General features: G+C 34.7%; 1 protein-coding gene across 13 annotated transcripts in view; it reads left to right on the top strand.

Annotated features, from left to right (window-relative positions):
* The window catches only part of LOC149786509 (putative inhibitor of apoptosis), a 120,655-nt gene that overhangs the window by 83,020 nt on the left and 22,915 nt on the right, over nt 1–14,720 (top strand). For 10 of the 13 annotated variants that reach the window (XM_089977016.1, XM_089977015.1, XM_089977005.1 and 7 more), the window contains 8 exons: nt 643–1,170; nt 3,129–3,280; nt 3,530–3,572; nt 5,389–5,598; nt 7,435–7,610; nt 8,091–8,187; nt 8,953–9,057; nt 13,605–13,742. In XM_089977016.1, coding sequence (XP_089833142.1) covers nt 654–1,170; nt 3,129–3,280; nt 3,530–3,572; nt 5,389–5,598; nt 7,435–7,610; nt 8,091–8,187; nt 8,953–9,057; nt 13,605–13,742 — 1,438 coding nt within the window. In that variant the 5' untranslated portion in view covers nt 643–653. The remainder of the gene's footprint in view (nt 1–642; nt 1,171–3,128; nt 3,281–3,529; nt 3,573–5,388; nt 5,599–7,434; nt 7,611–8,090; nt 8,188–8,952; nt 9,058–13,604; nt 13,743–14,720) is intronic. The other 3 variants (XM_089977018.1, XM_089977011.1, XM_089977012.1) reach the window with 3 other exon arrangements.

Here is a 14,720-nt window from a genome sequence, read left to right as displayed (position 1 = left end):
TAGATCTGATACATAAATTACAGTTTCTTTTTTACGATCAGTATATAATAGCACCATATCTTTACATTGCATGATTATCTCAGTTAGATTTTATAAAATTTAGTCGAGGAAGTTCTGTTAGCATCGACTATGCATCATTTTTTTACCCGAAGTGTACATATTAAAAAGTCTGTATGTGCAGCGTATTGATCTAGTTACTGTTTATACTTTCTTGTTTACCAGTATACCTGATTCATTTATCACGACTTCTGGCTATAACATATTTGCTTTTAGATGATGTCTTAGCTGTTTTAAATTTGATGAAATAAATATAATTCATTTATTGTTTTAGCTAATGAGTTAAATAAGAGACTTTTGGTGTGTCATCCATGTCCACTTTGCAACTTGAAACCAATATGACTTAATATGCTTGTGGCTTTTGGGTTCTTTAAAGTCATTAAGTGGTCTATGACGAACCGGGCAAAACCCCGGAAAGTTACAGGTATGCTTTGCTACATACCAACATTTATGTAGTGAGGTTAGTAATTTTTCTTGGTTGTTTTTTTTTTCTTCTTCTAAAATACAAAAGCATAACAAACGTTGTATTGGCTTTGGGTTCATTACTGTTATTAATTTTCTTTTCTTTTCCGATACCGTTTATAGTTATTGGATTTATGATGAATGGAGATTCTGCAGATGAATCGAATAACTCTCTTCAGTACTGTAATGATCATCTAGTTCAACCAAACGGTATGAGTTTAGCTGATGCTAATTCCGGTGGAAGTGGCTTCAGACGCCCAGCTGTTAGTCAGTCAGTCTCAAACTTAAGCTTGAATTCTGATCGGTGCACCCATTTGGAAAATTCATCGGTGCAGAAAACGCAAATCAATTCACCAACTTCTCAATATTCTGTACAAATTAGTGTGACATCCGATAGTGGGTCACTTGCACAAGCCGAGTCTATTACCAACCAAAGCTTCTCTCAAGAGAGGGTACATGTAGAAAGTAGAGCAACTGAGGGAAATCTGAACGTCTCAGACCTATGTGAGGGATCTAACACAGAAAGAGCCCAACGGCCACAGCATCCTTTATTTGAGGAATACATCAAACGCAGAGCATCCTATGTTACGTGGCAACAGTTTGCACTATTCGATACGGATTCGCTGGCTCGTGCTGGATTTTATAATACAGGTAAATGGATAAAGACTAGAATAATTATATCCGCGCTATGCAAAACAGAGGGGTGGGGTGCTATGACATTCTTTTTGTGTGTTCGTGAAAACGCGAGTAATGTCGTGCAACTCTTTCCAGATAGAGATTTTAAAGTCGCTACGACAGGCCTTGGGTAGTGGAACACACACACATCAGATACTCAGCTCCTGGTCTGCAACTTGGTAAGTATTAAGATATCTACACTATAACCATATATACAGTCCTGGGAAGCACTGGTAGAATGTGCTACTTCCGTCTAGCCGATTTTGCTAGAAAGGGATTTTGACCGTAGTGGTGAAAATAAAGGTTAATTTGCAGGATTGGATTCAGGACATGGTCATTTAAGAGATATGCGTTGGTCCGTTACTGTCTTTTGAATGTATATGTGTAGTTTTTCAGTCTTCTTGCGATTCTGAAGCGATAAAAGACTCGTGAGAAAAAGTCAATTCGAGCGAAGGGTTGTGGTCACGCTTGCACTCCTTGTGTTTATTTATATTACCGATAAGGGGATTTCATATTGTCAGAGATTTCGCCGTACTTTATTGATAAAACGTCAGACTCCTGTGGAAGCACCATGAAGTTCTGGCCACTGCGAATTTAGTGAAGGACTGAATGACACTGAAATAGAGTCTTTGTGAAACGACTAATATTTTAACATGAGTTGGTTACTCTCATATACTCGATCTAGTTTTGGTTCCCGTTATCTTGATATATTTTAAGTTTTTGTGAAATAGGAGGATGATAGAGTATACTTGCGAAACAAAATTAGAATTACATGCTCGTTGATAATTCATATGAAATGGTCTCTATAGCGGCTAATTTGAAAGTTTCTTCACCAATAAACCTTATTTTGGCTTTTTGATTCTTGAAGATAATACATTTTGTTCAGCGAACCGTTCGCCATCATTTAACACCACATATTTTGAATGTCAGCCGTTCAGTAAACTATTTTTCTAAGAACTCTAGAGCAGTTTGTTACGTTGACCTTATATTGTCTGTCTGATATTTCTGGCGGTTAAAATGCTTTATAACTACAATGTTAATATCAAACAGCTAACGTGACAGTCTTGACGGTGTATTGGGTTTTCCCCCACTTGTTCTAAACAGTGTGAAAGCCAAATATGATATGAATTACAGTATAATATATAACAAGTATTAATTGTACCAATCGTCATCTTCAAACGATTATTGAAGTCCTTATTACCAAACAGCCTCATAAAACAATAATCAGTCCCACCCATCATATCATAACAAAACCACACACGGTCAAGGAAGAATATGCGAATATCAGGTCGATCACCAAGACACCAACCTAAGATAGGTTGGAAGGATATTAAAAAAGCGAACGTTATGTTGGAATTTTGAGAATTATATTTAAAAGATTACTCATCGTATACCATGTCTCCCAGAAATTTGTTTGGAAGTACTTTATCTCTAATTGCTATTTTTTTATAGAAAGAATGTTTCATGATTGATTTAAGTTTTGTTGTACATTATTCGTTAAAATAAGACAAGTTAGTCTACCATGTATACATTTGTGTTCAGCCATGCATTGAGTGGTGTGAACTTCCCACAAATTATATTTTAAAATCGCTTGAACAGTTTTAGCCCGTTTTTCATACATCAATCAGGCCACAAATTGTATACATCTGAGACAAAGACTGAGGCATCCGCCATTGCATGTGGCTTTCATTATTTCAAGACCAAAATATCTTTGAATGACTACAGTTATGAATTTTTTCCAACTTATAAAACATATGTATACTAATGATTTTGATCGGCCATTTAATATGCGTGTCATTAGGAAACTGGACAAAACAAAAAATGTAAGTGATTTTCGCAGGAAATAGCCACACATGTAGATTATATTTGACGAAATGCTCTTTGTCCACAATTGTTTCATGCAATATACCCAGTTTTTTTCATTCATTTTCAAGGAAAAGGTACCACAGTTAGGTGCTTTTTTTGCGGCGTAGAACTTGCTAATCTTTCACCAAATGATGACCCTATCCTTGAACACGTACGGAAGTCAAGTTCCTGCGGATATGTGAGGAGAGAGCTTGAGCCGAGAAGAATTGCTGAATACCAGGTATTCTTGTAAATTGTGTCTATCTATTTTTAATTATAATTTTCCATGCATTTCAATAAAAATGATGGGGATTATTTAATCCGCCGAAGGTAATGACATAACGTCCCTTTTCGTTAGTCAATTGTCGGTAAAAGAAAATAAAGAATGATTTGATTCGTCCATTGTGAACTAATCTATGTTTGTGTCCTAGACTTGACATGGTAATACTTTCTTAACAAATAATGACAAATCTGGTCTTTCTTTTTTCAGGAGCGGATTCGTAATGAAAATATCGTTTCTCATGAAAGGAATGGTACGTAATAATTTTCTTCTACTTTAATAAAATGATTTTGCACACTTAAAACACAGCATAAAACTCGTATGTATATACACCCTTAGCCTACACAAGCCGCAGGTAATGGGACAAGGTGTCGATGATCCTCCATCATTCAGCATTCAGGACATTGAATCACAGGTTATTGATGAATGTGTGTAATTGTGGTCTCTAATCACAGACAATATTTCCTTCGAGAGCGAACTTAATAGGCACGTTGGGAAGGCTGCTACCACACTTCCAGATAAACAAAACAATTATGGGCCAATAGCAAGCTGATGGAACATACTAAAGTTCACGTATACAAAGCTTGTGTGGTGAGTGCACTCATACAAGAGAGTGAAGCCTGGACTTTTTATACATACCATGAAAGAAAGCTTAATGCATTCCACGTGCGCTATCTCAGGCGCATCATTAACAATCCCTGGAGAGACATATTTCCAAACAGCACAGTGCTTGACAGAGCAGGATCACAAGTATTACCCTTCATAGGCAAAAAAAAAAAACGATGCATACGTTATTTGGGCCGCGTGTCCAGCATGGACGACTGCCGCATTACAAAGGACAATATATATATATATATATATATATATATATATATATATATATATATATATATATGGGGAGCTGGGAACAGGGAAAAGAGAAAAGACCGATAGGAAGACATCATCTACGCTGTAAAGATGCACGCAAGTGTTACCTAAAGACAATTGACACTCGATCAGACACTTTAGAAGAGGGTGCCTCCAATAGGCGTGCGGGAAATATGATGTACAGGGGTGACCAAATACGAGAGAAATGTTAGGTGGAAATCAGAAATAAAGATTCACAGAAAGGCTCAAAACCAATGTATGTCACTGCTTTCTTATCAAGCTCACAGCAAAGAGAACCATATTTATGCGACTTGTTTCTTTGTTTAAGCTGTCCATTTGATATCAAGCTGATGGAACAACTAAAGTCAAGTATACAATATGAGTGAATCCTGGAAGAATATATATATATATATATATATATATATATATATATATATATATATATATATATATATATATATATATATAAGAGTTAGACACTTTTTGACATTTAGAATTTTCATACTTCAAGTAGGTCTTCAACTATTGGAAATGCCGTAATGTTTCGGTTACTTGAATGTTTGCATATTTATTTTCCTTTTGTAATCGTATACGTATTTCCTTCTTAGCTCATAGATTCTCCATTTTATATACAATGGTGTGATTTTATATTTCTTTTTTCTTAGATCTATCAAGTGTTCATCTACATACCTGTTGTAGAGATTCGGTTCTAAGTAGGTCTGTTTAGATTTACATACATGGATCACTGAGATAAAAAAATTTGTGAGCAGATTTTAATCTGTATGTACAATTTTCAAATCGTGTGCAGTTTTGTGTTTTTTGTTTCCATTTTACATATTTTTTTTGTGTTAAATCTATCATCTATCTCCGCTGCATGACTGTTTAAGTTTCCAAGGCATGAAATTGAACGACTTACATTCATTTGCTAAGTTAAAAGCTTATAATAGGTTTTCGTAATATTTTTATGCGCCCGTTCGTTTTCGCTTTTTTCTTTTCTTTTACTTTATACTATGGGTAGTAATCATTGATCGCCATGATAATGTTGTATTGTTAATTTGAGGAGATAATCTAATGAAGTTGTGTCCAGATATACAAACGTTATTTGACCATGTCATCGACTACATTCACGTTACCGTCCTTCAGGATGGAATGCAAATATGGTGTGCATATTCATCATGGACAATCGATTATCTTTCTCTTAGACCTTGCCATGGACTTCGTTCATATTTCATGTGCAGTTCAAGGATCGTCATGGGTGACATCGAGAAATCCTGGTCTGTGGACTGAATCGGACCATATCCGAAGTCCACAGTATCAAACCTACAGTATCCGATTGTCTTCGTTTGATCGCTGGCCGAGTGAGGTCAGGCAAAGACCCGAAGAGGTGGCAGATGCTGGCTTCTATTATACAGGTAGTACATCTTGTCATGAGTTGATGTGTATTCATATTGGTCTGTACCCTTGTGATAAAACATGTCGTTCTGTGTTTCCTCATGCTCTCATGCTAAAGTACAGCCTTTACTTTCACCTGGTTAATAATGAATGGTTTTTATTATCAAAGGTTTCTGTAAAATTGATTATTTTTTCTACAAAGATCTGAACAAGTGACATACGCTTATTGCGATTATACTGGTAGTGCGTCTTGTCCTGTATTTGTTAACTTGAAATCGATAAATTAGGCCAAGTACATATTGGTCTATATTCCCTCTTGTTTAGAACAATCTGTATCCTCCCTTTTAATAATGAATCATATAATTTGCTTTATTTATTTGCACTTAATTTAGAAAATGAAAACTTCACCGGACCATCAAACGTACATGCACTACTATCCTAAACATTCTTTGGTGCAAATACCTCCAGCTTAATCCTTCTCTTTAAAATATTTAATAATAATCTGCAAACACTGTGTCAACGCTGATACGATAACCTGTTGTAATATTAATCTGCAATTCTTCCTGGCGAATACTAAACGTTCTCTTACCAGTTCGGAAAGTATCATTCGGGTTTGAATTGTAATCACTCCTTGTATCTCGAATTTGATTGGATATCGTTGTGAATCGATCCAATCAAACGTAGCGGACAATGTCCCTCTCGCTGTCTGTCAACGTGGAGACGGATAAGGATACGCTCCTTTCAACCCATGGGCTTTCTTTTTGATCTTAGACGAACCTTAACGCATAGATGTGATTTGGTGCGACCTATCACCTTGCCGATTCAAGTTTCCAGTCTGGGGCTGATATTGTTAACCATGCGCAAGTGTTCAACACTAACTTCGCTGAAATCATTAGACATCAAACACATGGCCGCGGTCATATTAAAAGATAGGTAGATTATATCTTATACATGACTTTATAGCTGGGGCTTAGCAAACGTGACAGGCTTGTGAAGCCACTTAAATCATGTTGGGAAAGTAGAAGATACAGGGGAGAATGAGTGAATTGGGACTAAACCAGAAGGAAGGCGCATGTTCTGGTTTCAAAAATATGAGTAGTACATGTACTGAGTGTTATGTATTCTTGGTTTTCGCTACACCGTCTTCTTATTACATTGCCGTTCAGGTTTATTTAACTTTATACTAAATAAACCGGCTGTAGCGAACAGAGCTTGGTGATGTTCAACCTGCCAAAATGATACAAGCCAGTTTTTTATGTTTGTAAAGAGGTTAAATAATTTTTCTGATTGGTTATTAGATCTATAATGAGTTGGTCTAGGTTAGTCGAATTAGACGAGATGCAGTGTTGGATTGTTTGACGATTATTCGGGTGTATGTCAAAGCTTCCAGTATCAGAATACATCATACATGCCAAGATCTTTGTGCTGGTTCTCCTTAAACGGAACTTTGTATTTTCAGAATCTTATAGAGTAAATATAAATCTCACAAAACATATGACCATATCAGTCTCTCTTCTAAATTAGTTCTGTTTTAAAGTAATACATGTACTATGCTAAGATTTATTTCTGTGATTATGATTTATTTTGTTTTAAAATATACTGATATAGGAGGCTTTTATGCATTTCTACTTCGTAGTGTTAGGTAGTGTAGTTGTTGTTCACTTTGCTAGATTGGCTTCTGCAAAATAGTCACAAAGCAATCATGAGAACATATTATATGTTTGTGAAAGAGTTTGCTCCAAACGTGATTTTATTCGACCAAAAGTTCGGAAGGTAAGCTTAAACAAACTGAAAAAGTAATTTATGTGTGCATGTCAAAATGTCACTGTCTACATATATTGTATTCTTAAAATCAGGTTTACAAGATACAGTCCGATGTTTTGCATGTGATGGAGGACTTAAAAATTGGGATCCCGAAGACGAACCTTGGGTTGAACATGCGCGCTGGTTTCCACAATGCCCATTTGTGAAACGTGTAAAAGGGCAAGAATTCATTGATCTTGTGAGGAGAATGGCAGAAGATTCAGATGAGGTATAAGAAATTTTTATTTCTTATTTTTCTCTTTATATAGATATTGGTAAAGGTATTTTGACTTAAATTGTCCATGTTACCTCTTACATTGAAAATCATAACTCAATAGAGAACTTGTGTATATGTAACAATTTTTTTATTTATAAATTGAATTAAAAGTAAATAACGTTAGAATTTATATATAGATACAACAAATATACATATTGTCAGTTAAATACAGTTATGCTTGAGTTATGTTATTTTTGTGAGTTTTAAACACTTGCCTGCGACTAAAAGCACTCGGCTAGATTTATCGTCTGATATTGTATATCAAGTGTATCGATGTGCAAGACGCCTACAGCTAATGTTTCTATAAACGTTACTTTTCCTGTGTTTGATGATATATATATATATATATATATATATATATATATATATATATATATATATATATATATATATATATATATTACAAATCATGAAATCATGGTTGATTTAAAGGAGGAAGATGCAGTAGTTCATTCAACGTTTCAACCGAATAATCCGATGGCAGATGCGCCTTGTTTGAGAAATGAGTTGAATCCTCATCTTGATGAAGGTAATATGTTTATACTAATTATAAAAGAGTTGATATTCAGAATTTTATTAGAATTGTTTAAGTTGCTGTGGTCAACATTTGTTCACATGATGCGGATTTGCTACTACTAAACATGTCAATTTATTGTAAGATTTATGTTTACGTTGTTATTGTCTTTACTTATTAACATTCGTTTGCGAGGAAATGAAACATTTTTTATAATGTATTTTTATAACAGTAAATATAAATGCTTTTTAAAGCTAAATTTATAGTGTGATGGATTCTTCAAGTGCTAAAAATGTATAGTTGAAGGTGTGTAGACAACATTTATTAAGATGTGGTTTGGTCATTAAGGTATATAAGAGACGAGTGGAACTGACAGGTACGATATTGAGACATCTGCAGTTTATTGCCTGTCGTCCATTTTATGAAAGGTATATTAGTAATTCTGAACATTAATGTCAAACTGATCTCTGCAAAAAACGCATGCTGACTTTTATTGTACTTGTTTAATATTGCAAATTTACTATATTTAATCTGGGATAAATTCTACACATATTTGCTCTACACACTACTGATTGCTAGAGAAAGAGACATATGACTGAACATTAAGTATTGTCCATGAGAGAATAAAATAAATGTGATTTAATAGTTTGTTACATATTCTATCATTTAATTGTTACACTCATTAGTCTGAATGAATCGAACGTATGTATGTATATGTGTTTATATCTGTATGTATGATCTTAACATTGTACAGATTAAAATCTATATATGTATTTGCAGCAAACTCTGAAAATGTTCTTGAAACTGATACTGCAAAGTGCGTGTTGGATGCGGGGTATTCAAAGGAAATAGTAGCGAGAACAATCAACGAATTGCTTACAAAAGGTAAACACAAAAGCAGTATTTGATTGCATTACTCCTACAATAAGTCCTACTCTGTAGAAAAGAACAAAGCTTTACAAGGCAATTGTTACATGCAAATTACTTCCCAACTTTACATCTACCGCTTTTATCCAATGTGCGTGTATGTTGCATCAAATTACATATTCAAATGAAGCATCATTTTAGGTACATTAATGCTAGTTCTGAAAGAAGACATTAACGTGTAGATGTTAGAATGAAGTCTGATGTTTGAAGTTGTTGTTCGGTTCTAACTGTGCCTTGAAAATTCTTTTTATATTGCTTTCATCATCTTTGTATAAAAAGTACACTAATCACGTTTCCGCCTTGTCATTTGTAAAAGAACAAAACAAAAAAACCCAAACAAAAATAAATAATTAAAAAATAAGTGAGGGGATGTGAAAAACAGTTGTCCCGAATGCAATGAAGAAATCAACGTAGGATACATGTGACAGGCATCGCAACAGATCTACCAGAGCAGATGGACTTTCAAAGGATCAAGCTGTGTATCAGCATCAGGCGAAATCTGCAAATTCTCCATCATCAGAACGTGTTCTACATTGCCACAACAGCAGCTATTCTATACCACGGTAGTATCATATTAAAGCCTGAGGCAAGGATGTAAGTGACTAAAAGATGTAAGCTGCACTTCACCAATCCAGACTGCAAATATGCAATGAGAACCAGTTAAGCTTTCTGTATTCTGGAGAACCTCGGCAGTAAGGCGAGAACACAATCCAAATATACATCTTAGGCATACATTATATCATGTAGCGTCGGATGTAAGAGAGATTGCTATGAAAACATAATGAAACAAATTCCAGCTCCAAAAGGCTTCTGAATAAACTCATACAAATTCCTGAAGCAAACTAAACTAAGGGCTCCAATGTAAATTCTAGAAAACTAATCACCACTCTTTGAAAACCGCTAAATGCCTAAAGACAGGAAGGGCCTACGAACAGCATGGTCAATATGTCCTTCCAAGACACAGCATTTTCATCTCTTATTGAAAGTTTCAGAAGAAGAGTAACCTGGATGACAGAGGAGTCAAAAGCGTTTGCCTCTACCGATTACTGCCACATCATCTGTGTCCGTGTGGGTTCGAGTTTCCTGTTCGGCCAGTGTGTTTATGTTACAAAGCTTGCCATTACATTAACAACCATTCAGAACATGTTTGTGAATTATCACGCAGCTGAAGAAAGTGAATCCATCCGAAGCCTCATTATAAACAAAGCTCCATGTGCCTACATAATTACAACTTGCACGTTATCTTTGTCCTAATCCAACAGAGTTCATCTTGATCAACTATACGGTGAAACGGAGATAAACACCAAGTTATTCCATAACAAGGCTAAGAGAAAAGAACATCGGACCCACTGCAATGATATGACACAATGTTTAGTTGATAGCAAGATAAACGAAACAAATCTTGAAAAATATTTTTACAGTCTTAAACCCTACTGAAGACAGTTCAATGATGATTTACAGCAAGCAAACAACACATAAAATAATCACACGTCTAACAAAACGTCACATTCTGACGTCATTTGTGTAGATGCATTGCAAAAGCCAAGGACCACAAAAACCCTCTGACTCATTTAAGTAGATGCCGGAAAGGCTTCCACCAATGTTTATCACAAAACATTCATCCATAAACTGAACAAGACTGGAGACACAAAGGACAACAAAACACTGGTCAGTGATATACAGACCACCATATTTTCTATTATAAAAATCGAAGGAAGTGAGATTTTAATGCCCTGTATGACTACGATGAATCAAGCATTTAGTCGAAACTACAGAAGCAAAATACCATATCATTCTAGACATCGTAGCAGACAATAGCTTATGGATGCTTATTGATAATTCACATGCTCCTGTAGATACTGATGTTATTGATAATACCTATGTTTTGGTGGTCCAATTGATGCTTAATAATCTTCTATTCAGAATGTATCTAATTGCAAACATTAATGAAAATAATACACAACAATGCAGATAATGAGGGGGTGAAAATAAACATAAACAAAAGCCATTTATTCAAATACACTAAAATAAAATTAAAACCATAGTTTTACATTAGGAGTCGAGAATGGGGCGCGAAACTATCACGGAGCCACACAGAATAACGAATCTAGATACGGCATGGTGTGCCGTAGAACAAAGAGATATAGCATCTACACAATCATCCAGCAAAATAACAATGAAGAGTGTTATGGGCTCTGGACTAGATGGTAGAAACAGATTGAACCCAATAACATATACTCAAATTCTGAATCACCTAAGCATTATCAATACATTGTTAAGGGTTAGAAAACGTGTTGTAATGTACCTAAGAAATGGGTCACCTACCCCGAAAAACATGCGAAGAAAAAATACTGTCAGTTCTTTTGTACCTGTCTCGCTGGTGGGCAGATCTTGCAGCAGTCTTGTTCATAGACGACACGAAAATCCGTGTGTCATTAGAAATCAAAACTTTATATGGTTTCGGCAATATAATGAATATAACATGACCTAACGACAGTTAGCTGTAAAATATAATTGCAGCTATAGTTGTATCATACACAGCCCTAGGATACTGCAAAACGACTAGCTATATGTGCTTCTAGAATTTAGGCTTGGTTTGGTTTGGTGTTTTAAATCACATCAACATGTGAAAGTTCTAACGGCGGCGCAATTGAAGCAAACTGGCCTGTCACACCATGGTAATCGAATAAATAAGAATATCGTGATTGCGCATACACTGTTCAAGGGTGTTTAATATCCAATGGATGTTATTCCTCCTCAGCAGATGATGAATCTAGCAAAAAGGTGTAAACATTTTTATTATATGCTCATATTTTTCTCCGTTACCTTTGCCAGAATCGTTCAGTAATTTCCGAGACTGAACTCGCGCGCAACTTCATATTGTACTCATATAGGAACTACTTAATATTGTAAACAAACAATGGACGCAGATGGCCAGCACCTTTTGTAAACTAATCATGTACACTCACGTAATAGGTGATTTACGTTTTGGTTATTACATTTGTTTCTGAATAACTAAAACAGATGTTTCGTGGACTGCCACAAGCCAATTGTTTTGCTACATTCCACGTTAACATTTTTTATAAAGAATGTTTCGGATTTAGGCGTCAGATGCCAGATTTCATAACATTGCTGGGTACCTATAAATAACATGCAAGTGATAAGGCATACACGGTCTTCTTTAGCTGGTAATAAGAATGGCAAAATATACTTACAGGTTTACATCCTGAATTTACTTTCTTAGTTCTGCTAATCCAAATTACACGAGCCATGTCATGGTTTCTACATCCGTTGTTTTTCTCTTGGAAAAGACACTAAGAAGATAACATAGTTTTCATTGCCACTTCTTGTTGGGGATGTCTGTGTTTTCCCCATGGTTGACCAATCGTTATCAAGGTTTATACTTTATCTTTTCATTTTTCACATCTGTCAAATATAAAATAGATCTATCTATCTATTTATCTATATATATATATATATATATATATATATATATATATATATATATATATATATATATATATATATATATATATATATATATATATAATTGTCAGTCAAAAGTGAAGGAAATTGCTTACTGGGCAACTTCTACTGGCATGTGTCATCTCTGCTACTAGCTGAACTCAAAGCTACTACAGACCACTAGAGCCTTAAATAAATGTGAAGAATAATTATTTTGTTTAAATGCAGGAAAATATAATCCTCAAATTGTTTGATCTATCTTTTTGCTCTTGCACCTTTTTAACAAACGATACTTATTGTGTTATGTTTTTACCCTGATTTATTAATGCAATAAATATAATTGATTTTATTTGTTTGAAGTTATCAATATTTAATGATCGTTAACTGCAGTACTTGTCTCCTCGTCTTTTCTTTATTGTGCTAAGTGCAATTTCTACAATGCTGCCTTCATTTGCTATTATGTTGCCTGGTTGAGCAAAGACTTCGTTCTTATAACCAAACTGCAGAAGCTAAATTAAATCCTAATTTACTTCGACAAAAGTCCTTTGCAAGCTGAAATTTAAGGTCGTAATAATGACTTTTGTGATAGTTGTTAGCTTTTCGAATCATTCCACAAACTTACATCGCAATGGCTTTCTTCGACTTCTTTTCTTGTGCACCTTTCACTCTATAGCGGACTGTGTAGACATCTTTGCTATTTGTTTAGCAATGGTGTCATGCTGCATACAATTCAACGCTGGATATTTGTTTGTTATAACAACAAATCTGACACATTTGCCAATGGTACTGAATACCTATCAAGGTAAATAAAATGAACTGACCATGAAATATCACAAGTTTGTAAATTATATTAAGTTTCTTTCGCACAATTTTAAGAATTTCCCCCTGCTACTTTTAACATTTTCTGACATGCTAAACTCTCTAAGCTTTTATCTATGCGTCAGTTGCGTGTCATATATATCCTTAAATATACACATATATTTTGAACAATATGTTAAATATCGTTTCACCACTGTGATTGACGTTTTATTTAATTAAAGGAAAATTGGACTATACATCCACGGATATAATGGAACTAATTCTAAATAAAGAAGATAGTGCTGAACTTACTACTGAAGCCCATGAGCACATAAATTCTTCACCCACACCAGGTACTAGCACGCTCACTCAGATGAATGGTAAGATGTTTTCACTTACTTTTCAGCCATATTTACGTATGGAGCCATTATTGTATCTAAAATTATGCAGTCTTATTATCTGTTTTGTTTACTGTCCTTTCATAACAATAATGCTACAAAAGTCTGGATTTTGGAATGAAATGTTCTTAGTCATCCTGGTTTGGAGGTGTTTTTCATCTTAAAGATTTCAACAAGAATATCCGATTGTTATGGTTACGTAGCCACCATTTTCGCGACATGAAGCATTGGCTGGATACATGCATTACAGCGAAGTCAAACCAGTTACCAATGAAACTGTTAAGAAGTCTATTAGTTTCTCTCTCTCTTCACATGTTTCTTCTCTCTCAACGACTTTGGGTTTGTCAATAACATTTCCAGAATGTCATGAGATTAACATTTAGCAAATTGAGAATATAAGCCTATTGCAAAGTATCATATGTTCATGTAGATGAATTTACTTTGCCATTTATTTATTAATGTAAAGTAAGGGAATTACCGGGGCTCTTTGGTACCAGGATATTGGTGTGATGTCTTGCAAGAGGTTCACATAGGTGCAGAACATAACTCATTAATACAATAAGCATAATTGTAAAATATAAATCATAGGAATTAACGTATCTATGTAAAGTAAATGAATGTGGAGTTTAAAAACTATGGCGAAAACACAAAAGAGAAATAGCAGCTTAACTGTTAGTTAATAAAATAGTTGTGAAATCAGACCATCAATATTGCATCAGTTTAAGATAATTAAGTATCTTGGTACAAACAGCTGGAGAGATCATATTTCTTGAAACAGTTATTTATATTTAATGTGGCTAGAATCAATGTACCACGTCAATATAAAACACATAGCGTCCATTGCAAAATTAAGGTTTATATTCCCAGCTTGGTAATTACACCAGTTATTTTGACCACGTTATTTCCAAATAAGCAGAGCTGAACGTATACTCTTGTCATAAATCCTAACTGGTAAGATAA

Source organism: Sinohyriopsis cumingii, chromosome 12 (genome assembly GCF_028554795.1).
Source record: "Sinohyriopsis cumingii isolate HCF-2022 chromosome 12, ASM2855479v2, whole genome shotgun sequence".
NCBI lineage: Eukaryota > Metazoa > Mollusca > Bivalvia > Unionida > Unionidae > Sinohyriopsis > Sinohyriopsis cumingii.
The sequence above is the reverse complement of the archived record's forward strand: the minus strand, read 5'-3'. Positions and strand labels throughout refer to the sequence as shown.